Below are 27,446 nucleotides of genomic sequence, written 5' to 3' on the forward strand. Positions count from 1 at the left end.
TCCCACCTGGTTCCTAACTGGTTCCCAACTGGTTCCCACCTGGTTCCTAACTGGTTCCAGACTGGTTCCTAACTGGTTCCCAATTGGTTCCGGACTGACTCCTAACTGGTTCCCACCTGGTTCCCAATTGGTTCCAGACTGGTTCCTAACTGGTTCCCAATTGGTTCCGGACTGACTCCTAACTGGTTCCAGACTGGTTTCAGACTGGTTCCCACCAGGTTCCTAACTGGTTCCCAACTGGTTTTGTCACCTGCAACATGATCAGAGCAACATTTGGACGCAGAATGGCTGGAATGTGAATTCTCCTGCGCTGAGTGGCATCGTCTCTTTAAAGCTGTGCGACCCTTTGACCTTTCAGACCAGTGTGTTTGTCTTCATAAGGATGTTGGTCGGAGCAACACTTAGTAACAAGATAGCTTAATGGCGGCTCTCCTCCGGCTGCAGGAATGAAAAATAAACGCTCTAATTTGGAGAAAAGCTGCGGCTTTTCCGCCTGAGTGTTTCTGCTCCCACTTTCGGACAGAGCCAGTCGAGTTCAGGAGTCAAGTGTTTGCAGAACCGCTGCGTCCCGCTCGCCTCAAACTTGCTTATTCAGCCATTTCATGACAACATTAGAAGATCGATCCGGTCGGGTTAATGTAAAACCAATGAAGATTGCATTTTTAAAAACTCCCATAAAACCGACAGAAGTTAACCTCCAGCTGAGACACACCAGCTCTGAAGCTTTTCCTTGTGGCCAGGAAGAAGATTTGAATTCCCTGATTTAACGTAGACCTACTGAAGCTTCTGTGTCCGTACACTAGAGGGCATCTTTTGCTTTTTCAGCCAGCGGGACCAACGGGGCCTTTGCTGGATGGCAGTTTAATTCAGGAGTTTTTTTCCCATTTCCATCCGTTTTTGAACATTCCTTTGACCCGACTGACGATGGTCTGAAAGTGAGATTGTTCCATTTTATGCCATGATGCGTCTGTCACATGTTAGAGACGGTCTGGATCTCCGTCTCTGCCTCCTCTTCTCTTGTTTCCTCGATTTCCCGCTAAATCCTTCCTGTGTTTCTTTGTGTTGGCTCTCCTGGTCTGGACAGCGACCTGAGCTGCTCCGTTTGTTTTATTTCAGCTGTAAAGTTGGAAAATTTTTTGAATGAATTCTCAGATTTGAAAATTAAATTCTCATCTAATTATTAATTGTAATCAAATTATTTAAGTGAAATATCAACATGATTTCTGATTCTGTGGTTTAATCCAAACCCAACCATTATCAACCCAACTAACTAGTTAACAACTAAACCAAAGCATGTCTGATTTTAACCCAACAGGGAGAAACTAAAGCGGACGCTGATCCCAGCCACGAAGATCAGCGATTTATCTTTTGTCTCTAACCAAAGATCCGTGTTGTTAACGCAAAGACAAATACATTTATACAAAAATAAACTTCCACTAAAAGTCCTTTAAAAGTTTGTAAAAATCCAGTTCAGGCCCTGAAACCCAAACTAACTTCAGATGGAGTTTCAGTCCTTCAGCAGGCGACTGTAGGGAGAAACTGGACGCGCAACAGGATGAAGGAAAATGCCTTTCAAGTTAAAAGCATGAAAATAAAGGCAGATGACCCGTGTGACCCATGACAGATACCTGCAGAACTTCATGTTCATCCGACCCAGATTCAGGAGAAAAGCCAAACTGAGCGGTACCGAGATGTCTGATGAGTCGGACCCGACCTGCAGAACTTCAGGTTGTCCCAAATGGACCTGCAGCGACAGAGATGAAAGAGGTTCTGAACTCGCTGAAGCCATCGGACCATCACATTCATCACTAATCAGCACCAGAGCGGGTCGGACGCACACAGACGGTTCTAATCAGAGTCCAAGCGGCTCAGAGGTTCCGGGCCCGAAGGGGGACGGGTCGGAGGTTCTGGAAGCCAAATGCTCTCCTCTGATGGAAACCAGAAAGCACAACTGACCCGACGAGATCTGAGTCACATCAGAACCCAGTGGAAGTTTCTGGTTCTGAACACCAGGACCGGCTCGTTTTAGTTTTCACTCCCTCCTCAGACCATCTCTGCTGGAAAACAGAACCCGTGGTCCGGTGTCCTCCAAGTTCTGTTGGGAAGAACAAAGCCGCGATTTTAAAAAATTTAATTAGCATAACGAGAAAAATAAGAACCAGCGGCCCACAGAACCTTTCAGAACTTCTTATCCGTTTCACTGGTTCTGCTCATTTCAACTGCAGAAATATCCAGAGGCATTTCAGTCAGGACGAGGTCTGGACTTTGACTAGACCAGCTTCTTAGTTCATGTAATTCTATTTTCAGAACATGACATTAATAATCAATGAATTCCAAAGACCCGAACGACCAGAACCGGACTTGGAGAGAAAAGCAGAAAGGAGCTCGGTCTCCTCGTGAATATTTGGTCAGATGACTTTTATTCTGAAGAGATGAAGTCTCAATAACTTCATCCTAAGAACCAAATCCAGTCCGACCCAAAAGAACCTTCCACTGGTTCTAACCGCAGAGATCATCCAACTCTTCTGTTTGATGTTTTATTTCCTGAAAGTCAAAAACTTATCCTGCAGTTTTAGTGGATTTTCGGCAAACTTTTGAAAAGTTTCATTTTCACTTTAGAGACCGAAGGTCCGGACGGTCCAAACGGTTCTGAACTCCTGCAGAACCACCAGAACCTTCAATCCCACGCAGGAACAAAGGTGCACTTACTTTACAACATGACTTGTGTGTGCAGAAATCAGCCTCTGGCTCCCCCTGGTGGCCACCAGAGGAAGTTCATCAAACATTGAACATCAGCCGTTTCGCCAGCATTCAGTTTCTTTTATTAATCAAGAACATTTTGAGAAATAAATACTGACACTGCAGTGCAAAATGAGGAATGAAACAGAAACACACAACAATCCAATCAGTAGAAAACCAGAGCAGAAAACTGTAAAAAAAACCCAGTAAATTTAACTCAGTTTGTGGCCGATCCGTCCCTAGAAAAAACATCCAGGTTTGTTTTCAGCAGCTTGTTCCAGCAGAGACTGAATGATAAAACTCATTCTGCCTAAAAGCCGCTTTCAGGAGGAGCTCAGCAGAATTTAACACCCGGGAGACACAAAACGTGCCGCCGCTTCCTGCTGAAGACGTTTCCAGTTCAGCGTGGATAAAGGTTGATGGTTCTACGGCCGGATGGCGAGTTTGTGGTGAAAACATGAGGAATTACTCAAAGTTTTCAAGTCCTTCAACAGAACGCAGCCGTAAACACGTCAAATAAAAAACATCAGTAAAAAAAAATCAGTTTAGAAAACCAAACTGGAGCTTTCAGGAAATATTTAAAAGAGCTGAAGGCAGATGGACCCAAAGCGGTGCCATGTTCCCTCTTCGGCCAGCAGGGGCGCCGCTCAGGACGACAGCTTGGAGTAACTGGGAGGAGAAAATTTACGCTTCAGGTATTTGATGATGTAGAGAGGAAGACAGCTGACAAGCGTGATGGCCGACACCTTCCAGAGGAACGGCCATGTTGTGATGAAGGACAGGTCTGAGGAAGAGGAGGGCCACAAATTAAAACGTTTCTAGATGTGGTCTAAGGCTACGTTCACACTGCAGCCTGAAGTGACCCACATCCGATTTATTTATTTATTTTACCTCAACGCGTCCTGTTCCTGATCTTTTCATGACAGATCAGATTTTTTCCAATGCGACTCAGGCCACTTGGATATGTGGTCCTGAATCCGATACATATCGGATCTTTTCAAATGGAACCCGTCTGTACGGGCAGGTGGCATTCATCCAACCCCATCCAACCCCAACGTCTTTGATACTCGACAAACGTCGCTATTCCGCGTCCTGATACGCGCAAGCGGACAAAAGGAAACAACCACCGTGGCGAACCGTAATGAAGATCAAGTTGTTGATGTGCTGCTCCGGTCAGACATCGACTTCAACACTGTAAGCTAAGCTCCACCGTTAGCATCTATGTTTACTTCCACAAACACTGAGCACTTCTTCTGCTATGGCGGCTGGCAGAACACTGCGCTTGCTCTCTGAGTGACGTTATTGCGCCCTCTACTGCGCATGCGGGACACTTTCAGGTCGTTTGCAGCTCACTGGAGGTCACAGCCAAGTCGATTTTCTTTGTGTGAACGGCCACAAAGAAAATCAGATTTCACAAAAAAAAAACCCAAAAAATACACGGAATTGGGTCACTTCAGACTGCAATCTGCTACCGTTTCCTTACTGAAGGGGGCGCTGCAGATTCATGGCACCGCCAGCAAAGAGCTTACAGCGCTGGCAGCCAGAGACTGCAGCAAAGTCAGAGAAAACCCGGAAACTGAAGCCGGGTTATTGCTTCAGATTTAAATCACTGCAGAAACTTTGACCAATGAGGAGCTAACATCCCCTGATAAACCCCGCCCACCTCCTCCCATTGGCTCTTGGCCCAAACCTGAACCCAAGGACCAGCAAGAGGGAAGTCCAGGAGAGCAAGACGGGTCTCAGAAACCCAGCTCTCCTTTAGCGACAGAAACAGCAGGAGGAGAGAAAAGACGACGACCTACCGAGAAACGCTCCAAACGACACTCTGCCGATGCCTGGAGCAGAAATCACAAAGAAGAAGAAGAAGCAGACATTAGACAGAAGAAGAAGCAGACATTAGACAGAAGAAGAAGCAGACATTAGACAGAAGAAGCAGTGAGGAAGATGAAGGAGCGATGGGCGGAGCCTCTAGTTTTTCAGCATCATTAGGACCAAACCAACAGAACCTCAGAACATCTGGAGGAAAAGGTGAACCAAAATGTTTCCAGTTTCCTCTCGCTGGATCCTGACCCCTCCATGACCTCAGAATTTCTGGGATCCTCAGATTTTTCTCTTGGTAAGATAAAAGTAATTCACCAAACGTTTTAAAGATTCTTCTGTCGACTTTTGTCCCGGCTTCCCCTTCCAGCAATCTTCAGAACGCTACATTGCTACGATATTTTAACAATAATCTGGGGAGATTTTATGATCTGGTCCGCTTTGAAGGACATCCGGACGTTCCGGTCTAAAATTGGGAATATTCAACTTGTTGGATCGTCTTGGCCCGCCATCACATGGTGCTGAATGTAGCCAATCAGAAAGCGAGAAGCGGAAACATGGAGAGGAACCCTAAACAATGACGTGGCGCACCACGAAGTCTTCCACTGTGGCCATAACTTCTCTGCAGTCGGCCATGTTTGCTTACTGTGACCTCACGTTTGGTCAGGAGAGATTTTGTGAGTTTTCCTGTCTGGAATCTAAATGTTGGCGAGTGAAATCAGCACATTGTGACTGCATCTGATTACAGACATACAACGGATTAATGCGCAATAAAGAGTTGTGGCGTCTGTCTAATTTAATTCCAATAAAACCTGTTTCCCCCGATTCTGTTTTATTCTTACAAACACCTCTGTATTTTAAATATTTTTAAAAAGGTAGGATATTCTAATTATTAGTACATACGTACATCTAATAATGTAATACATCTACAGCTTTTTATTTTAAACAGGTAGATATTCAGATGAAGGAAGTGATCTTCTTGTGGTTTCGTCATGGATAGAAATTGTTCCGATGCTAAGCTAACCATAACTGCTAAGCTTCCACTTGAGTCACTCAAATATTGTTATTCAGTATATTTAACATTAACAACCTGATGTAGTTTTAGTTTGTAAACATGACGGTAGCAGTTTTAGACGGGTAGCACGGACAGACAGACTTAGCCATCTATTCGTGCTAAGGTAGGAAAATCTGACGAGGTAGCACTGATTGTCAGTGCTACCTGACAATCAGTATCTGACTGATTGTCAGATACCTGAGCTCCGGCTTGTCTGATATCTGAGCTCCGGTGGGAGCTCAGATATTATGGACCCCTGACCGGTTCTGCTCGGCCCATGGGACCCTGGTTTCAGGACGGTTCCCTGAATAGGCCGCTCTTTGCATCCCCCTCGGGTCAGAATCGGTCCAGAAAGGTTCTGTTGCCGACTGAAGGACCGGGGAGCCGTACCGAAGTACTCGTTGAGGAAGGCGAGCGAGGCGAGGTAGCAGCCCAGGCTGAAGAACTCGGCCAGAACCATGAGCCAGTGCCAGGTCCGGACGGTCAGCGCCACCATCAGCAGCTCCGTCAGAACCAGCGCCGTGAACGAGATGGCCACCACGTGGACGAACTCAGACTCGAACAGAACCAGGGCGCCGTACATCAGGATGCCACCTGGGGGCGCCAAAGATACATGTCAGAGTTTGGGTCAAAGGTCAACGGGACTGAAATGCTTCTCATTTAAAAAGTTCAAAACGGGATTTCACTGAAGTCGACTTTCTTAATAAAAAAGAAATCAGTGAAAAACCGTGTTGAACTGGTGAGTTCCCACTGGGTCGGTTGAACTGGTTCAGTTGAACTGGGTGAGTCTGTGGTTTGCAGTCTCCACTGAGGGAACCAATGCAGTTTCCCAGTTTGGCAGCGGAGAGCTAACTGGTGGGAATCTGGAGATTTCCAGAGTTTTTTCCAGCTGTTGGTTCCGGATCGCTGACGGTCGATCGGACAGTAAACGGCCGAGACACCCAGCGTCTCACTGGAAAACTCCCAGCAGGACCAGCGAGTGTGAAGATAAGGGTCTGACCTCTGACCTGCGATATCCTGATAGCCGCGCTAATTCAGCATAATCCGCCTCTAACTGATCGCATAATTGCTGCGATATCAGCCCGCATGCGGCGCATTCCGGCTGGGCGGCCTCCGGAACACGGAGCCGAGGTGCCGCCTCCCGGCCCGGCCCATTCGGATCTTTAATTAAAACCCGGCGCCGGCAGGAAGTCACGCTACAGCTTAGCGGCTTCGCTCGGATCGGCTTACGGTACAGAGAGGGAGAGAAAGCCGAGACTCTGAGAAAAGGATCAGAACCGGGAGAGGAGGCGGAACCTCAGAGGGACCTGCTGACCCAGACAGAACCAAGCTGGGAGAACCGGACCAGAACCGCTTACCTTGATAGATGCTGATCAGAACCCAGATCAGGAAGGTTTTGAAGGACAAGGAGCGACCCTGAGAACACAAACACGGTCAGAACCTCCAGCAGAATCGTGGAGTCACCAGAACCGAGCTCGGTACCTTGGTCAGATCTTTGTAGAGTTCTGGGTAGAGCAGAGCCGTCTCGGGCTTCACGTCCTGGTCCAGAACCAACGAGAAAACGGGAAACATGGTGTAGATGGTGGCGTACCTGGAACCAGAACCAGAACGGATTTACTCCCCTGATATGGTACCATCAGAACCGGAGCCAGTCTGGGTCTGATCACACAGAACCAGAACCGTCCTGCAGGGCTGATGCGAATGCCAAGCAGAAAATTCTAGCTTCATGCTTTTATTCTGAAACCCTGGGCCAGTCAGAACCTGCTGTCCTCAGGGCAGTTAGAAACCCAGTTCTGCCGGTTCTGTTGGACCTCTGGTTCTGCTGGACCTTGGGTACTGGGCGCAGAGGGGTGCGTACCCGACCATGAGGAAACCCTGGTAGAGCGGCACCGAGGCGAAGAAGAAGACGGAGGAGAAGACGGCCTGAGGAGAAAACAAGCGGGTCAGAGGACGGTCCCGGGGAATAGATCGGGTCAGAACCGGGACAGTCGCAGAACCTGCATGGTGGAGATGATCATCCCTCGGTGCATGACGAATTGTCCGAGCGCGGCCGAGCGCTTGTAGCTGTTCCTGCCGTGGACCATCAGCAGGCGGCCGATGTGTCGGAACTGCGAGACAGAGAAGTCTGCGGCCAGCGATGCCTGCTTCCCTTCCTGCACACAACCAGAACTGGGTCAGAACCAGAGCAGGAAGCTAATGCAGAGTAAACGGGATTATAATCTCAGAATAGCAGGATTTACTTTTCCTTCAATCCCGATGCCGCAGTCTGCAGCCTGGATCATGCTCACATCGTTCCCTCCGTCTCCTGCAGCACAAACCAAACTCCCTGTGGTTAAGCAGGAAGGCTGCCATCTAGTGGCCACGTGGAGGAACTACCAGCTCTACTGTCTGGAAGCTGCTTAACCTGGTGTGAGATTTTATTGTGAACTTTATCATTTATCATAGTGAATTTCTTAAAAGAATTACTATTTATTGTTGATAAATTTCAAATTCCGATGTTTAAAATCCATCAAAGCAAAACAATCCATATCGTCAGTATTGTTTTAGTCTTAGTTCAATTAGAGAATTAACAAATGAAAATCAATGTGAAAATATGAATAGCTGCAGTTAATGTGTAGCAATAAAACGTCTTTCTGTGGTGACTTAAATAAGTGCATTACAAATGGACATATCTAAAAAGAGCAAAATAGTTCTAATCATCACTTTTATTGTTATCACAATAGTACCACAAAATGATAAAACTTTTAAGTGTATATTGCCCAACCCTAGCTGAACCAATCAGATCGCTGCATCCCATCCTCCCAGGAGAAGTCGATCCTCTAACCCTGACCTCTGACCTTCTCAGGATGTTAAACTACAGCATAAATCTGCTTCATCTAGTGAAAACCCTAAAATGATAAGTTCATCTTCTCCTGCAGGAGCAACAAACTGTGAGATCAGAGTGAAGAATAAATCCCACAGGAAGTTCCAGCGGGAAGCTGGGTCTGGTTCCGACCCAGTGGACGCCCACCTATGGCACAGGTTCTGTTGGCTGTGTGCTGCTGCAGCAGCCGGACGATCTGGGCCTTCTGTGTGGGCGAGCATCTGCAGCAGACCACAGCTGGGCACTGGCAGGCCAGCTCCACAAACTCATGCTCATAGTAGCGCAGACACACCTGGAGAGAGAGGAGAGGAGAGGAGCACCCAGTTCCGGTTCTGGTTCTGACCCGGTTTCGGCTCTCCTACCTCTAGGGAGTCTCCGGAGACCACCAACGCGCAGTCGTGCTTCCTCCTGAAGGCGTTCAGCTCTAGGTGCGCCTCCCCCCGGCTGCACACCTGGTGAGAGCCAAACGCACAGTCAGCCTGACCGACCTGCACGGAGCGGCAGCGTCATGCTGCGGGCCCGCGCACCGGCTTGAAGACGTGGATGTCCTGAGTCCGGGACACTAGGTGGGAGCTCTTGGCAATGCAGGTAGCCGTCTCCATTTTGTCTCCGGTCAGCATCCAGATCTGAGGAGAGGCGGGACGGTGAGGAGCGGCCCGACCCGGAGTCCGGTCCTGGTTCCGATCCTACCTTGATGCCGGCGTTCCTCAGCAGCTCCAGCGTGGGCCGGACGTCGGCCTGCAGCTGGTCCTCCACGCCGGTCAGGCACAGCAGCTCCATCTCCCTCTCCAAACTCTCCACCACTGCCGCCACCTTCAGCGCCCGGTCCAGCAGGCTCAGCTTGGCCTGGCTGTAGCGGCTCTGCTCAGACAGGAAGTGGGCCCGGTCAGACAGGAACCAGAACTGGTGCTGGAACCAGTTCTTAGCTCAGGAGTGTCCAAAGTGCGGTCCAGGGGCCATTTGTTGACCCCAAGAAAGGTTCCAGAACAATACAAGGTTTTGGCTGCAGATGTTCGATCTCTAATCAGGGTTATTATAGATACGATTCTTACTGTAGAAAATCGTAGATATGACGAAGTATTCGTCTGTTTATAGCCAAGCTTTTATAATCTGGAGAGCTTCTTGGATCCAGAGACAAATGCCCTGAAAATGTGAAAACTAGACACCTTTCTGTCAATATTTCCAACGTGCAAAAATAGTATTACTTGTTTCTCAACTGTGGACTACATGTTGTTGTAAAGGGTTGTACTGGGTTTGTTTCCTTCTAGTGAGTGAGCCTGTGTGGCTCCTATTGATTCTATCTATATATCATATTTATATTAGAGGTGTGCCGATCAATCGGCCACCGATCATAATCGACCGATCAGCAAAACGATCACATTGATCTCACTTCGTTGCCTGTGTGTGAAGCTCATCTCCTCTGTCCTTCACACTCAGGCGCACAGCAACAAATCCTGTCGTGAGGAACTTTAATGCTCAGAGTGAACGGAGACGTTTGAGTGTTGCGGCGGAAAATGACCTCTGGGGTGAAGCACGTCAAAATGCATCAGCAAAACGAATCTAATATAGCATTTAAAAATCCAACACTTGACGGAGTTTGGCTACATCGAGGCTTAATGCAGGAACAAAAGGACATCCGGTCGGCAGGTAAAGCAGCTCAGTTACCAACACTCACCCGGATTAGCATCACGGTCAGAAAGCTAAACAAATGAACAGAAAAATAATCCAAGTCTTCGAGCTGGCGGTGTAAGACGCTGGTTCTGCTCTGGCTCTTGGACCGCCGCTACTGGTAGTATTTAGTTCACAACCTCCAGCCAGCAGTGAACTCTCACACTGAACCTGCTTAAAGCTGCAGCATGTAACTTAATCAACAACAACAAAAAAAGATTTTAGATATGCATTAAAACTTTCGCCATCCTAACATTAGACAGATAATCTATCTCCTCTTCTCCTCCTGTGTTCTGCAGAATTACTCAGCTCAGTCAGAAACTGCCAATCAGAACCAGCAATAATCAGCTAGCCATGCTACCAGGAAGTTATAATTTAGTAACTCAGGATTGTTTATTTTTAATGCAACCTGATTTGACTTTGAATGAATGTCTCCTTATATTGCTTGACATTATTTATTTGACTAATAATTTATGGAACTGAGAGCCTTGCTGTTTAATATTATTTTACTGGTTGCAGGTTTTTCAGTTTTCCTTTTGACTGAATAGCTGCTGTATTGTGCCTGTAAGTATTTTGCATGTTAGCGACCAGCAGCTGTTAGCGACCAGCAGCTGTTGGCGATCAACACCTCTGCAGGCGGATCTTTAGTGTAACACGGAGCAGAAAGCTGGGCGGCTACATGTTGCTACAATTGCTAGTAGCCACACAGGCACACCCACTAGAAGGAAACAAACGCACCCGGTACAACACTTTCATTCTATTGGCTGAGAGGTTGCCAGGCGACGGTACTTTTCTGTTCCAACCAACCGAGAGCAGAAAATGATTCAGAGCGGAGAAAGACGTTTGCAAGCGGAGATTTGATCTCAACAGAAGTTTTGAGTGGAGAGAGAAAAGTTTGCGAAAGCAGAATGAATATTTGAAAGCGAAAAGTTTTGAATACAAAAGACACAAATTCCGGCTTTCAGACTGAAAATGTGTGTTCTCAAATTACGGCAGAAAAATCCCCCAGTAGAGTTTGTGCTGATGTTCCTCTGGTCTCAACTGTTTGATTTCTAAGCCACATTTCAATTCTTCAATATATTTATAAAATCAACATTATAAAAAAAAAATTCAACAGTTTAAAGTATTTCCTGAGCAAAAAAGTGATTTAAGACATGACAAGACGTGACCAGAAAGACAAAATAGAAAAAGTAGAACTGCACATGAATCCATAGCTGTGCAATATTTAGAGTGCTGTTACATTTCCGGTTCCCCGCATTCAGTCTGAATGCTGATTGGTCGCTGGATCGGACCTTCAGAACCTGATGAAAGCTTCGGGTCGCATAGAGGAGGCGGTTCCTACCTCAAAGTCCTGATACTGCTCCTCAGACAGGCACTTCTTGGCCACCACCAGGGTCCTCAGGCCCTCTCTGGCCATGTTCCCACACTGACAGGAAGCAAAGGAGACGACCTTCATCACAGTCTTCCTCACAAAAACAGGATTTTCTTTTGGTCAATTCCAAACAGAACCTTTGGTCTCAGGAAAATGTCTTGGAAAATTAAACTTTGGCTTATTTACTGGGAAGAATGAACCGATAATGAAGGTTTCTGAACAAGTGTTGAACTTATGGAACCGATAACAGAGTGAAGATGTTTTTTTCTTCTTTCCAACCGAAACTCCTTTGAATCAGGATGGATTTAGGGACAGAGGTACCAATTAACCAGAGATGGGAGAAACTTAGAGAAACTCCCTACAGCAGAGAGAGATGGGTGGAAGGCACCATGTATGTGACTGATGAGATATAAAAGGAGAATTGTATGTTAAGTTTCACTTCTTCTTCTCTCTTGCTTTTCTTTTCTCAGACGCTGATACTCTGATTTTCTAAATAAAATATCTAAAGACAAATGCGCATTTCTCCCAAGTGTATCGCTCTCTCCCAAAACGTAAAAGATTTTTCCTAAACAGCATCTTGGCAAACAGTCTAAATAATAAATATCCAGATCAAGTTTTATTGTTCAGGATTTAACCGTCAATTATTCAGCTTAAATTTAGGCGATGAATTAGCAACAAATAAGGAATAAAACTGACCGACGTCAGAGCGAACAGGGAGGGTAGAACCGGCAACCCTCCCATCACGGTACAACCTCCTTTCACCTTCATCACCATCATCGCACCAGCCAAGTCTACTGGGGGAAACCCAGCGACTCCAAAAGTCGGGCTCTGTTAGGAACCCCAGATCGTCCGGAGAGCTGACCCAGACCTGGAGAGAACCAGAGAGGTTCCGGTGGTTCTGTGCAGCGACCCGGTATGAACGCAGATATGGGTCAGCTGAACAACGCCTTATTATAACCAGCAGGAATCAATAAACAAGGAGAGCCTGACGGCGCTTTATTTCTGATATGAAAACACTGATGGAGCTGCTGATTGGTTATTGACGGGCCGATCGGGCCGGGCCGCGGCGCCGCCCGCTGCTCTGACAGCAGGATGTTACAGCCGACAGCTCTGATCATGAATATGACAAACACTCATTAGACCAACTGGGTCACTAATTAAATCAGAAGCTGCCCCCAGCGCCGCATGACTCGATAATGCCAATATGATGATGATGATGATGATGATGATGAGGAGGAGCTGCCCTCAGATGAAGCTTCAGCTGCCAAAATGATCAGTTCTACCTGAGAGTCGAATCACAAACAAACAATGAATTTAACACAAACAAGCAGAAACATGCTGATGGTGGTGGCAGCATCATGCTGAGTCAGGAGGGAAACACGCCGGGACACGAAGTTCCAGTAAGACCAGTGGAGCCGAGACGTTAGAGGGGTATGAATACTTTAGGTCCGGTTCTTACCTCCTCCTCCAGCCAGTCGTTATACTGGACGATGGTCGCCATGGCAACGTCTGCCCCCTTCATGTAGAAGGTGATTTCTCCGGTGGCCTCCTCCTGGACAGATCAGAAGAGCTTCGTTACTTCCTGCAGGATGAGATCGGCGGCGGAGGCGGAGGCGGCGGCGGCGGCGCACCCGAACGATGATGCCCATCCGCTTGCTCTCCGACGTGAACGGGAAAACCTGCAGGATGAGGAAGGACAGGATCTGTCCGGACGGCGTCCGCAGCTGCAGCGACGTCAGGTCTCTGTTGACCAGGGTCAGCCCCACGCTCTCCGTCCAGCGCACCAGCGCCACCTGCAGGACCAGAACATCTGGAACGTCTGGGTCAGGCAGAGGACACCAGGTTCTGATCCAGAACCACCAGCAGGGCTACAGTTATCCTGGCTACCCTGGACTGTAAACACGGTAACCAGGGTAACAGGCCAGGAAATAAATCCCCAGGAAGCAGGAAGTGAGGATTAATCAGGTTAACCTCCATCAGGAGGGCATGACCTCTGACCTTCAGCCAATAAATACGAGAAACCTGGAGGAGAAGTCTGATGTTTCCAGCAGCTGGAGGAAAATCCAGAGTACCTGCAGTCGGTCTCTCGGGTCAGGCTCCTCCCACCTTCCATCCTGCAGGTAGACTCACCTGGAGCTCGGGACCCCGCTCCACTGAGGCTGCGCTATCAGGACCCTCAGGACCCTGAGGGCGGCCGCTGCTTTTGCCTGAAGACTTTGGGCTCAGAGCCGTTTACGGGTTTCTGTTTCGATGAGTTCAGCCGCTACGGCGCCAACATGGCGGTCATGACATTATGGTGCATCTCACCTCGTCTGGGCTGGAGGCCTGGTAGGTCCTATTGTCGTCGCTGAAGTCCTGGTCGGCCTCCGCCGACTCCGTCTCCCCGGCGGCGGCGGCGGCGGCGTGCGACTCGTACACCGGCGTCACATTGTGGCACAGAGCGACGGCCTTCACCGCCTCGTGGATCCGGCTGCTCGCGCTCTTTCGGACCTTGGGGCCCTGCGGCGGGTTGCTCCGCGCCATCGCAGCGTTCCCGGTGCCGCCTCCAGCCAAATGAGCCGGACCCTGAAAGGTTGAGAGAGCTTTGGATTTTGATTCAGGACCGGTTCCGACTGATCCATTTGCTAGCGATAGGATCGGTCCAAACTGAATATTTATCATAAAACGTGACAGAAAGCTGAGCTGAAGCAGGAGAACCAGAGCCGCCAACGGGCCGAGCCCAGCGGAGTTCTGGTCTCACTAGCTGAGGGAGGAGGACGGTTCCGGCTCCAGCAGCTGCTTGGACCGGATCAGAACCACCCAGCGAGGAGAACCCGAGGGAGCACAGGGATGAATGGAGCAGCTTTCCTGTTGGACTCCCCGCCTGACGCCGAGCGGCGGGAAACCTTCCAGCTCCAAACGGCTTGGTGAGCTTTTCTATCGTTAGTTTATAGAACGAACTATCAATCGATCGATCAGTCCATCAATCAAGTTTATTTGATCATTTCAGCAACAAAGCACTTCAAAGTGCTTTATGTCATAAAAACACAAAAATAAAAGTCAGAAAGTCACCAACTGAAAAACCTGAAAACATGACATTGTGATGAGCGCCTCAATCAAAATCAATACAAATCAGATAAATTGATCAATATTCCAGTCGATTCTGTTCGATTCTAAGCAGCTGGTTTCTAGACGTTTGTTCCAGATCTGTGGTGCATAGAAGCTGAATGCTGCTTCTCCATGTTTGGTTCTGGATGCAGAGCAGAACCAAAACCAGAACCAGGTCCAGGCAGGTGCGGCCGGGCCGGCGGCTCACCTGAGCGTAGGACTGGACGATGTGGCTCTGGATCTCGTCCATGGTGTCGTTGCCGTAGGCGACGGTTCCCAGGTGAAGCCGCTTGAACACCATCTCGTTCTGCGTCAGGGTTCCTGCGGGCGGAGCGAGCACGGCTCGGGTCAGAGGCGACCCGCTCACAGAAGAAAAGGTCGGGATGCACCCTGCAGCTTCCCTGCCAGGTTCTGGTTCTGGTTGGTGCTCACCTGTCTTGTCTGTCAGCAGGTAGACCAGCCGGCCCAGTTCTTCAGGGATGGTGCTGGTTCTGACCACGGTGCCGGGAATGTTTTCGTCTCTGGTGATCATCCATCCGTACGCCGACTTCCCCATGTCCAGGTTGACCCGCAGGCTGCGGATCAGAACACAGGTTCACTTCCTGCCTCCGCAACGTGACCGGAGGCGGATCGGGTCAGAACCACACGGCACCTGATGGGAATGATGTAGGAGAACAGGACCACGAAGCGGAAGAGGTTCCGGAACCACGGGCCCACGAAGCCCTGCAGCGCCACCATGACGACGGACAGAACCAGCTGGGCCAGGAACAAGGCTTTGGTGAGGCGGTTCAGCTCCAGGTCCAGAAGGCCCACCTGCGGGGGGGGGGTCAGAACCACAGGGTTAGCAGAACCAGAACCGCTTTGCTGGCTAAAGCATTCCTCCAAGGAGGGAACAAACACGTTAATATTCCTCCGACCCAGAACCTCCAGAACCGCCACTGCGATTCATTTATTGTTGACCTGAACGGACTAAACCTGTGCTAGCTTTGTGGCTAACCCTCCTGAAGCGATAGTGCTGAGCCGATGTGATTGGACTAGACCCGGCTCGGAAAGCGTCACCTTGTTCTTGGCGTGGGATGTGTTGAGGACGCTCCGAGTCTCCTTTCCCGTGTAGATCACCACTCCGATCACCGTTCCTGCCAAACACGGACACAAAGCCAGCGGCTCGGTCAAGGCAGAGGAAGCTCAGCCTCCAACATGAACTCAGATCAATACCCAATTAGCGACCATTAATGACTCGTCAATATTCAATGAGCTCCAATAACACCAGGCGCTGCAGACGAAGTAACAGGAAGTGAAGATGAGGCTGAGGTAGAGGAGCAGGCGATGAAGATCTGATGAAGCTGGCAGAGCCGTTAGCTGCTAACGCTAACAGCTGGAGGAGCAAAGGTCGGTACTCCAAGGTCAGCTTCATGTCCCCAGGCCCGGTGCCGGTACCAGCTCACTGGGTCAGACCATCTGACCCCTGACCTTCTCTGCTGATGATGTCATCGCCCCTTGAGCAGCTGATTCATCTAAAGACGAAACCTGGACGCACCAAACCTTCATCCTTCCTCCTCCTCACCTGATGCGACCACGGCGCTCGCCCACAGCGTGTTGTCGATGCTCAGGCTCTCGTGGATCTGCGGTTCCACGTCTTCCTGCGAACAACAAGCTGAAGCTTCAAGCTCAAATGTTTTCATACACAGCTAAAGTTCATAGGTCACATTTTTAGGTCCGTTCAGGTTTATGAAACAATTTGTTGCAAAAAACAAAACAAATTGCAGGAAAACCTCCTGAAAACGTTTCTACAACTAAACTTATAATCTGTTCAGCAGATGATAATCTGGAGCCAAGCAGCAGTAGCATCACTAAAGATGGCCGCCAGGAAGCGACCAGGAATCCGAAGCTCCGCCCCCCACCTGCTGCTCATATAAAGATCCATGAGGAACCAGCAGGAGAAGCTGCAGGACTCAGCCTGCCGGCTCCTCCAGAACCAGAACCAGAACCAGAACCAGAACCGGTCCGGCAGCTTGTGCGCTGAAGGCCGCTCACCCGGGTGAAGTTCCCCTCGAAGGTGTGGATGTCCAGCTGCGGTTTCTGGGCGTAGACGAAGGCACTGATGGAGAACAGGTCCTGCAACGAGTTCAGCCGCACTTTTCAGTTAACCGTCCGAAAAACTAAAACCATGCAGTTAGCCGTCGCTAATTAGCCACCTGCTAACGGCTAACGCACCCCGACCGCTGCCAGGCGCTGAGTGCAGCTCACTGCCACCTTCAGCTTCCAGTCCGTCTCTCCATCCAGCTGCTCCGTCCGGATGAAACACGCTCCTGGAGACGCAAAGACCAGGCAAAACATTATGACCACTAACCCAACCCGGACCAGAACCCTTCTGGACTCAAGTCAGGCTGTGGACACTGACCCGTTTTCTCCGACGTCCTCAGGAAAATCATGTCTGCAGGAATCCTCTGGTTCTGCAAAACAATAAAATCTGTTAACAGGCATGAAGACGAAGCGACTCAGAGCTGCTGATCAGTCATTCATTGATGGAGTCTGACCCGTTCTGGTTCTGGTTGGATCCGGATTCATACTGAGAGTTGTGGTGAAAACATTCCCAGAGTTTTCTGCTCTGAATTGTGATCCACAAAGTTTTTACACCTTTCATTTAAGGCAACTGTCTGAAGGACTTTTTCAGGCCTTCAAGAATTTGATTGACGTTTTCTAGAAGGTAAAATGTAGAATAAAATGATTTTGTTCTTAGCAGGAACAAAACCTCTGGTCCTGAGTTTGTTCAACTTGGTGAATTTTGTCCATGATCCAAAAAGTGTGGACCGCCCTGGTTTCCAGCAGCTCCTCCTGCTTCCTGCTAACGCTTCGCTCTGATCGGCCCGCCTGGCGCTTTCTGACCCAGGTCAGCTTTTATTCAGTTGCCGAGATTTAAGCACCAAACCACCGTTTTCTCTCATCAGTGCTACAAAATGATTATAAAGGAGGGCTTTAGCTGAGAAACTGTCCAATCTCAATGAAATACTTGAGTCCTCCGATTCTCCACCAGCAGATGTCCATGTCGCAGGTAAGATACTGACTGCTCAGGAACAGAAAAACCATCCAGTGATGGCCCTGCAGGCGGAGGAGGCCGCCTGCAGGTATAAAACTCTAAACATCACTACTTATGATTACATTACATTAATATCCCCAGAGGAACAGATTTAAACAGGCAATGTTACCTTTTCAACGATTATCAGGTCTCCAACTTGTATATCTGAACTTTTCACTTGGACTTTACCTGAAAAAATAAAGAAGTTTCAGAGGAACAAAAAAGCGACGAAACAATAAATCAGAAAGTCGTTTTAAAGAGCGGTGGAAAAAACATCAGGTATTGATTTCTGATGTTCTAACCCTGACCTCCAACAGGAAAACATTAAAGCTGTTTCTAGCGGTTCTACATGTCTGATATTTATGTATCATGATCAAGAAGAGGCATTGAAACGTGATTTTCTGATAAAAACAAAGATCTCAGCTCATCTTCCGTCAGTCAGGTGAAAAGTCTGAACCTGCTCCCAGTAAACAGATCAATCTGCGTGGCGGAAATGTTTGTGTCGAACCTCTGACTGTCAGCTTGCTGTAGAGTTGAGAGTTCATCTCTTTGTCTCGCTGATAGCGCCGCACTTCGTCCACGGCTTCCCGCACCATCGTCACGGCCAACACGAAACCCTGAGCAGAACCAGCAGAACCAGCAGCCCGTTTATTTCAATAAAACATGTTGATAAAAAATATCTGCAGCAGATTTAAAAACTGCATTTTAAATTCATCGACCAAGGAGGGAAAATGTTTTATATCTCTAAAATTAAAAAAATGATAGAAAATGTAATTAAAGTAAGTAAAATAAAACTCCGTTTAGACAAAATGATCATTTTTTTGTGGAAAAGTTAAATTTTTAACATGGATAAAAATATGGTTAAAAAATTAGAGGAAAATTGTTTTCAAAATATTTCTATCATTTAAAACATAATTACACAAAATGAAGTAAAAAGAAAATAAAAGCTGGACAACAACAATGAGACACTGACCAGAGGGGCCCAGTACGTGTACAGGTATCCGATCTTCAGCGCCGGGACGAACTGGGAGCACGCCACCACCAGGAAGTACAGGTTGAGGAAGAACTTGAACTGCTGGTAGAGAACCTGGGAGACACAAACACACAGCTTCAGGTTCTGGTCCTGGTTCTGGTTCTGTTGGACCGGCTGGGACAGACCACTCACTTTTCACTCTAGAATAATGCGGCAAACAGAGCGGGGTGACCTTTGACCCTCCCCGGGGCATCACTGTCGTCTTGCCACCCTGGTGTCGCGTTAACGTGCAGCAGAGCTGATCAGCTAATCAATAGGTTTGATCAGAAGGATGGCGCCATTTGTTCAGCACACAATGTGTTTCAGAGGGGAAGATTTAGTGTGAAACACCGACTTCCTTCAGTGCTTTCATTTTGTGGCTCAATGGACCTTACCACAGCGGCTGCGTTTCATTGGCTGATGCCTATTCTACGTGGCCGTCTCACAAACACACTTAGCTTCCCGTTAGCTAAGAACAGCATAAAGGCAGAACTGATACAACTTGTACACCTTGAAGCCTGTCTGCTACACAGTCTTACGTTAGCTAAACAGATCAATATGCAATGTGTCTGTATCTGACATACACTAAAGATTTTATTTTAGCAGAAAAGGCTTTGGACTAAACTGTTACTCTGTTAGCCACGTTAGCACCAAGTACAGCTAGTCAATCAACCGTCGCTGTGTTCAGGGAAGCGCTGATTAATAATCGAGAAATAAATATCAAGCCTGGAAACTTGATAGGTAACGGACTGAATGTTATGTTTTTAACTAATCTTTGCTCGTCTTGCAAGGCGCAGGCGGTTGCCACGGTAACAGGTGTGCTTAAACTACAAAGAGAGAGAGAGAGAGTAAAAAGGTAGGAGTGGTTTTGAGTTGATCACCTGTTCAGGTTATTTTACCTTTGTTTCCCTTTGCTGTGGCTCATTACAGCCGCTGTAGTTTCTAAACGTTGGACTAATTACCTCGTTCGTTTGTGAGTTTACGTCATTCACAACAAACATCAAACAGAACAAATATATTTCATAAAATTTTAACAAACAAATGGCTTCTACCGCGGTAATTATGTGAAGTTAAATTAATTATATCCCAGCTTCAGAAGATTTGCCTTTACCTTTACAGAGCTCTTTGGTTCCTCCTATCAGTCTGTAGCTTCTCATATTGAGGTCAAAGTTCAGATCTACCATAACTGACTGACACCTGCTGGCCTCAGGTTTGCAACCAGCTTGTGACTGAGAAACCAGTAACCTGCTCCCAGATGATGACATGAACTTGTTAGTTCCTCTGTCCATTTAGCAGCTGATATATTGTGAAAATCCGCTAGAAATGACGCACTAATCAGTCATGTTTACATAGAAACAACGCGCCGCGAAGCTTTGCTTGTGAGACTTGCGGTCACGTGGGTCGGTTGTGGGCGGAGCTTGGTAAGGTCCATTCAGGAAAATCCAGGTGAACTCAGAGGTTCCTGCAGGTGCTAAGCCCCGCCCCTGATACGGCGCGGCGGCGCTCTGCTAATTACCAGTCCAGTCGCCACGCCACGCTCACCAAAGGTCAAATTCTGAGTGATGTTTGCAACAATGAGACGCAGCATCGAAACGACCAGAACCGACCAGAACCCTTTAGGTGTGTTTGTAATAATCTGTTAGTATTTATTAATTCTAGGTGCAGAGAGAATAATAGGGCAGCTCTGATCATTTCTACGTCTCTGACAGACGGCTGCTGATCAATCAGATCCATCAGAACGATGGATCTGATTGATCAGCAGCCGTCTAACCCTAACCCTAGAGACTGGAAAACTCCTCATGCAGAGGCAGAACGGGCCACTGGGAACACTGGGGAAATACTGGGACAACCAGTTCTGACTGGTTTTCATCCAGTCAGAACTGGAACCCTCTTTGTGTCACCAAATTATTGTGAATAATTAAATGCAGAATGGAGCATCAGAACCCGGAGCATCAGAACCCAGAGCATCAGAACCCGTCGCCGACTCACCCCAGGGACGAAGGTCAGGACGTTGTACTTCTGGTTCTTGATGCCGTTCTTTGGGAACTTTTCTTCGCATTTCTCCGGCCGGCCGAGCCAAACGGTTCGGGCCTTCATCTCCTTCTTCCTCCGACAGACATGAGCCAGGCAGTCGCAGCAGCTGGGGAGGAAGACAGGATATGACATCATCATCATCACCCTCTGTGGGTTTTGTCTGTTATCCTGCCTTCAGTTTGTTTTGCCGATGATGTGATGTTTACCCTCCGCCGCTCTCTCATCACCTCAGTGTTTGGGTTTCTATGCATTCAGATAAAACTGCTGCTCCCCTCAGTGACCTTTGACCTCTCTCTGCTCCATGTAGAGCTCCTGTTGGCAGACCCAGCAGTGGCTTTGGATCCGTCCTGTCTGCTAGAGACAGTCAGGAGCAGAGCAGAGTTTCTCCACACCTTTAAAAAGTGAGTGACTTTGCTTCAACCTGTTAATGACGGATGGGGCTTATCTCCATATCTGATACAAAACGCAAACATGGGGGGTGGGGGGGCAACTGGGGCAGAGGGGGTGGGGGCAGTGTCGCTGTGTGCCGTCATGCTGAGCGACTTTTGGCTTTTCCACTTTTTGAGCAAGTTGGCAAAACGTAAAGCTAAATAAATGAACTCTGGTAAAAAGTCATGTTTGCATTGGCCTCCATGTTTTCTGCCTCTCTACCCCCCCCCCCCCCCCCCACCCCCACCGTTCAGGTTCATAAGAGCCATTATTTGAGCAAATGAATGCTATTTAAATAATAAGGCGCTTGAACAGTCGGGGCTTATTCACTGTGAATTATTTGGGTTTTATAATCCTTCACTCTGTAAACTGAAAATTACTGGAAAGCATCAAACTGCTCAGCTGTGAAAAATCCCATTTGTTCATGGGTGGGGGGTCTGGGAGGCCTGGGGGGGGGGGTACACAGCTTCAATGAAGAGCCCCCCAACAGTAAACTGAAACATGGTGACACGTTTGTTCCCGAGAGTTTACGCCATGACAAACGCTGCTGCTGGCATCTGCAGAGGACGACGGAACGAGGAAGAGTCCGGATCCGTCTGACCGCAGAGTCTTTTGCGCGTGGAGGAGCTCAGTCAAAGCCCGTCCTTATCCTCTCTTTCATGCACGACTAGCGGAGCGTTGTGCGGCGGTCTGAAGCCCGACACAGGTGACTCCTGCGTTTCTGTGCCTTGTTCATGTTTAACTCCTCTGCAGCTCCTGACTTGCTAACAAAAACAGTAAAACTGAAGAAAATACAGTAGACATAAGAAGAATGTAGTTAAAGCAAAATGAAACAAAAATTAAAAAGACCTCTGAAGAAAAAAAGAATCTCCATATTTTGCTGCTGCGAGGGACGTTGCAGCACTGAAAACTCAGGCCGGTATTAATATTGCTGATATGACCGGTATTTATCAATTATATTATAAACCTTCCAACATAAAAAAGACAAGAATCGCTGAAATCCCTGCTTCAGTTAAACCCACAATCCTGACCTGCAGCACTGACCTGATCTGTTTCCTCACCTGGTTTCTTTATCCACCACAGCTGAACTGATAGATAGCAGAGTGAACCGTTAGCATGATGCTAACCCAGACTGGGAGCAGCAGAAGGAACCGTTAGCATGATGCTAACCCAGACTGGGAGCAGCAGAAGGAACCGTTAGCATGGTGCTAACCCAGACTGGGAGCAGCAGAAGGAACCGTTAGCATGATGCTAACCCAGACTGGTAGCAGCAGAAGGAACCGTTAGCATGGTGCTAACCCAGACTGGGAGCAGCAGAAGGAACCGTTAGCATGGTGCTAACCCAGACTGGGAGCAGCAGAAGGAACCGTTAGCATGATGCTAACCCAGACTGGTAGCAGCAGAAGGAACCGTTAGCATGGTGCTAACCCAGACTGGGAGCAGCAGAAGGAACCGTTAGCATGATGCTAACCCAGACTGGGAGCAGCAGAAGGAACCGTTAGCATGGTGCTAACCCAGACTGGGAGCAGCAGAAGGAACCGTTAGCATGATGCTAACCCAGACTGGGAGCAGCAGAAGGAACCGTTAGCATGGTGCTAACCCAGACTGGGAGCAGCAGAAGGAACCGTTAGCATGGTGCTAACCCAGACTGACTGCTACAGGTGGGTCCGTGGATTAGCTCACCTGGTGCAGAAGACCTCCCAGCCCCCCAGCAGGAACCAGCCCAGGCCCCGGCGCTGCTGGCCCCGCCTGGCGCGCGGCAATGTCTGGTAGTCGCTCTCGTCGTTCTCGAAGCCTTCCTCAGACATCATCAGGGGCATCTCGTCCAGGTTGGACGGCTCATCTTCTAGAGAAAATCTGAAAGGACAGGAGGTGAGGAAGACACTTATCTGGATGGCTGAGCTCATGGTGAGCGGGATTGACCTTTGACCCCAAAGGACACTTCTTGCAGTCTGAGATATCAACATCAGTTGACAAAAACAATGAAAGCTACAGTGAAAAAGTCTGCTGGTGATTTAGCCACCATCTTGAAACACGCCTGGTATTACAGTGGAGGACCGACTCCTCCCACCAATCAGAACCAGAACCCAGTTTACTGAGGCAGATGCCCAGAATACTTTCTAGACTACAATTAAAACTTTCCTTTTTGATAAAGCTGATTGCCCAGCTGGGGTCATCCTAAGCTGTGTCTGTAGTCATGATGCTCCAGGCTGCTGCAGGACAAACTGACCACTGCACTGCTGGGTTTCCTTATGTAGAACAACAAATGGGTCCAACAAAACCAGAACCAAGAGGAAGTCAACCAGGAGCCCTGCCCCCTTTTACTCTTCATCATCATTCAAAGTCAAAAATAGTTTAGTACATTGTAACTAATTCATCATCACATTGTCCCAGTAGTCTTGTCCTTAATCAGGTGCAGCTCTGCTAACCGCACTTTGGCGGCCATCTTGTTTCTAAAGATGGGACTCTTAGGCCCCGTCCCAGTGCTCAGCGCCCTGCGCCCCCTATGAAGTGTGGACTCAGTCAAAGTCACATCAGGGTTCAGGGTTCAGAGTTCAGGGTTGGGACAGAACGGCCCTGGGTCGTAACGTCACATCCAAAATGGCGGACTGGTCACTGTTTAGGCATCCTGCTGCTAAAAAGTCCAACTACGACTAGGGGTTGCACCAATTAGTCGACTAGTCGATTCTTTTCGCTGCAATGACTTTTTTCTGGGCCAGTCGACTAGTTGCAATCACGTGACAAAACTGATTTTTCCAAGGAAATGAAAGAAGGTGAACTAGATGATTTTGTCAAACAGCTCAAATTGTATAAAAAAGTAAATTAATTACCAAAGAGAAACGGAAAATTTCAGCATAGGCTACCGCAATAGGGGCGTTGCGTGGCGCAGTGGTTAGCGCGCCCCGCATACAGAGACTTTAGACCGGGGTAGTCTGGAGTCTGACTCCCGTTCTCGGGTCGCTGGGCCCAGGCCTCTCTCCCCCGCTCCGCTCCGCTCGCTCGCTCTGCTGTGAAATAAACTAGTGCCGAAAAAATCCTTATGACTACCGGAGTAATGTGCGCTTTTTTATCCATCCAACTGATCACTCTGCGTATTGAAGCTTCTAACCGGGCAGCTTTATGCTCTTATAAAAATACTGTCCAACAACATTTTGAAACTATGTCCAAGCTTCACTCCGAGGATCTGATGGAGGCGATCTCTGCCGCCGTCTGCATGTCGGTTCAGAGAGCCGCTGCTGATCAGCGGGGCGTCCTGCTGCGCAGCACTGGATTCAACTGTAACCAAACGGGATCCGGTCATAATAAGTTTGGTTTGTGATGTTCCAAAGGCACCATGGTGGTCAGTGTAATAATTTGACTCCTATACTGCAGCTATCCAGAGATCATCAGCATCAGCCGGTGTTTGGAAAAAAGAAGAAGAAAAAAGTCAGACCTGACTTTGTGCAACAAACTTTTCTCTGCTGCTCACGAAGAATGATATGTTTATTGCTCTTTTAATTCTGCATAATAGACTTAGTAAAAGATGGAGAAGGGGGGTCAATATTTGCCGTGAATACAGCTGACAAAGCCTTCAAGTAGGTGTGACGCGTTTGCGCTTACATCACTATGACATCACTGCGACTAGTCGAAGTCGACTCGACTATTATCATGACGTAGTCGACCTTAAAAAATATGAAGTCGTTCAACCCCTAACTACAGCAAAACAGATTATTTTAAATGTACAGTAAAGATATTTCTGCTGGAGATATTAGTTTTGTTGTGACTCGTTGATCACAGAAAATTCTACATAATCCCACATGTTCAGTGAAACAAACTATTTCAATAATTTACTTTTGAAAACTGATTTTATTCTAGTTTTTGCGACAGACGGCTCGCTCTGTGAACGTATTTCCAAGATGGCAAAAAATACATATTAAGATGTACTAATAATCAATTCATCAGTCTGCCATTTGGCTAATAGAAACATGATTTTTACTCATAAAACCATCTGCTTTATGCAGCTAAAAGTTAGTTTGGTATAAAGTAGAGCTAATAACAAGGATCAAGTTCAGGACAAACATATGGCATATCCAAAAAAAAAAAGATACTAACAGAACTAAAATGTCCTTCTTAAAAGAAACTATGAATGTTGTGACTTTATGAACCAAAAATGTCACAATAAATTCATCAGTTTTCTGCTCCTCTAGTCTGAGAACATTTGTTTAAAAATCATGATGATAATAAAACCAAGCAGCTTTTTATTCCACTCCCACACAAAAGATATTATTTTCATAATTATGTGTAAAGTTTTCCCTCTACTGACTTTATGCAAAAGAAATTCAAAATAAATATAAATTCCTGCGTTTTGTGACTGTGATTTTGAGATAAACTTGAAATTTTTTCCAGTTCAATTGTAAGAGCCAGTTAATGGGGAATTCATATAGAATAATAATTTAGATTAAAAATGTATAAATATGCTTAATTTAATTTTAAGAAATTCGTGATGAGTATATTTTCTAGAATGTATAACTTAGTTAATATAAAGGGATACTTTTATTGTGAAAAGTAATTTTGGTTTCCACTACGTAATGCATAACATTAATATTGCCCGTGTGCACGTTTGAGGTCAGATTGCAGTTGGATACGGTGGAAGCAACACAATTTTTTGACCGATCTGTACCGAGCCTTTCATTTCTTCTGTAAGTTGGAGTTCTTTAAGTAAACATCATAAAAGAAGACTTGGTTTCAGTCGAGTGATTCAAATATTTGTTGTTAGACAAACTGCAAAGGTGGTACAACGAACTTTTGGGACGCAGAGTGCCACTACATCAATAATGTTATTAGAAAATGTTCAGTGGATATTTTACAATAAATCTATCCCATTTTAAAGTTTCAATATAATAAAATTTGTTCTTATAACAGGGGATGAAGAGTTAAATTATGATATATTTAATTCTCCATTTTTAAAGTGAAATCATTTTATTTTAGAGAGTGCTTAAATAAAATCATAAAAGCGTATTCTTTATACAAACATGTTAATGTCTTAAGATTTGAAATTTGTTTTGCATTTGTGACATTTTGTTTTATTTCCTCAGTCAGTTTGTGATTATTCTTTTTATTTATTCTTTTTTCTGCTCAGTTTATCATATCAAACTTCTTTATTACTAATGTGCCTTGTCGTGATATTTTCTAAAAAGACGGAAAAAAACTACAAAACATTTCCATAAATCCGCCTTTTAACTCAAAACGTCACATACAGCAATGAATTGTGGGTAATACACTTGGCCAACGTCCGTAAAAATGCGGAAATAGCACCCAAAATGGGCGAAGGGCGGATGAGGAGAATGTGGGACACACTGCGACCTTTAACCTTCAACATGAACGAGGGAGGGAGAGGATCGGACCGGGCCTTTATCCTTCAATCCTTCCAAGCAGCCATACTGGTTCAGTGACCTTTGACCTGCTAAGTGAGGTGGAAGTCTGGGTTTCTGGTCATTTCTCTGAGCTTCACTCTTTGACCTCTGACCTCTGACTTTGGGCTAAACCCACTGTGAAGGTTGGTAGCTGATGACATGTTTTCCTCTGGAGAGTGATGGACCTCAGATGATCTAGAGATGACCTTTGACCTGTCCCAGGTTAATGGACAGCAACAGTTGCCACTCTGAGGTCATTGCTGGTTTCGTTCCACCCTGGCGTTGTGCTAACACTCAAACTCTGAAACTAAATTAGCTTTAAAGTTGATATGAGGTGAATGTGGTAAAGAGTGAACTGATGGTTTTATCTTTGTTTTAGGCTGATGATTCAGTCCGAAAATAAAATCAATTTAAAAAGACATCTCTGTACCCAATGTGACCGACATGACGTCATACCAGAACCGATCATGTGACCTGATATGGAAAAGCCCAAACAAGCTGGTGTGCTAGCTGAGACGAACCGTAATGCTCTGGTGAGCAAAGTTCTGTCCAGTTCATGATTCTGCTGCCTTGCAACAATAAATTCAGAATCAAAAAATAATAATAAACATTGATTTCAGTAGTTCTGGTGCTGTACAATCAGAACCCATGTCCGGTTCCGGGTGCTACAATGAAGCCATCACAGCTGCAGAAACAGAACCGAGGTTCTGGACCCGACAAATGTTCCTTTCTTCACGCCGACACCCAGAGCCCGTCCCCGCTCCCGCTACGCACCTGGAAAGCCTGGCTGAGCTGTAGTTCGCGGTTCTCCTGGAGCTTTTCCGAACCGGATTTAACGGGATGCTGTCAGCCATGTTGGCTGGGTTGCAGCGTCATGACGTCACCTAAAAGCGTTCTACCA

At 47.1% G+C, this 27,446-nt stretch overlaps 1 protein-coding gene across 7 annotated transcripts; it reads right to left on the minus strand.

Annotated features, from left to right (window-relative positions):
- Window positions 1-1,257: 1,257 nt before the first annotated feature.
- On the minus strand, window positions 1,258-27,446 carry atp9b (ATPase phospholipid transporting 9B). 7 transcript variants are annotated; one of them, XM_032557275.1, is made up of 30 exons: window positions 27,320-27,446; window positions 22,836-23,009; window positions 20,679-20,829; window positions 18,651-18,764; window positions 18,186-18,294; window positions 17,808-17,866; window positions 17,003-17,054; window positions 16,816-16,910; window positions 16,636-16,716; window positions 16,166-16,241; window positions 15,661-15,731; window positions 15,254-15,414; window positions 15,034-15,176; window positions 14,810-14,922; window positions 13,822-14,079; window positions 13,146-13,307; window positions 12,974-13,066; window positions 11,485-11,568; window positions 9,165-9,335; window positions 9,002-9,100; window positions 8,837-8,926; window positions 8,622-8,766; window positions 7,852-7,916; window positions 7,609-7,764; window positions 7,470-7,534; window positions 7,094-7,202; window positions 6,970-7,027; window positions 6,002-6,205; window positions 4,542-4,574; window positions 2,800-3,408 (listed from the first exon to the last, which is right to left on the minus strand). In XM_032557275.1, the coding sequence occupies exons 1-30, from the start codon at window positions 27,397-27,399 to the stop codon at window positions 3,266-3,268; spliced, it is 3,414 nt and encodes a 1,137-aa protein (XP_032413166.1). In that variant the 5' UTR covers window positions 27,400-27,446; the 3' UTR covers window positions 2,800-3,265. The 7 variants fall into 7 exon arrangements, with proteins under 7 accessions (XP_032413169.1, XP_032413166.1, XP_032413164.1 ...); XM_032557273.1 differs by having other exon boundaries at window positions 15,661-15,737; XM_032557274.1 differs by having other exon boundaries at window positions 2,800-3,523; window positions 15,661-15,737.

Source organism: Xiphophorus hellerii, unplaced genomic scaffold (assembly GCF_003331165.1).
Source record: "Xiphophorus hellerii strain 12219 unplaced genomic scaffold, Xiphophorus_hellerii-4.1 PGA_scaffold_57__1_contigs__length_250000, whole genome shotgun sequence".
NCBI lineage: Eukaryota > Metazoa > Chordata > Actinopteri > Cyprinodontiformes > Poeciliidae > Xiphophorus > Xiphophorus hellerii.

What these genes read in the sequence shown, in the direction of transcription:
- atp9b (XM_032557273.1), bottom strand. Translation starts at nt 27,399, where the DNA reads ATGGCTGACAGCATCCCGTTAAATCCGGTTCGGAAAAGCTCCAGGAGA. An exon ending in CAGCAAGCTGACAGTCAGAG is followed by an intron (nt 17,867 to 18,185) that starts GTTCGACACAAA and finishes TTATTTTTTCAG; the next exon opens with GTAAAGTCCAAGTGAAAAGT. An exon ending in GAGGACGTCGGAGAAAACGG is followed by an intron (nt 16,911 to 17,002) that starts GTCAGTGTCCAC and finishes TTGCGTCTCCAG; the next exon opens with GAGCGTGTTTCATCCGGACG.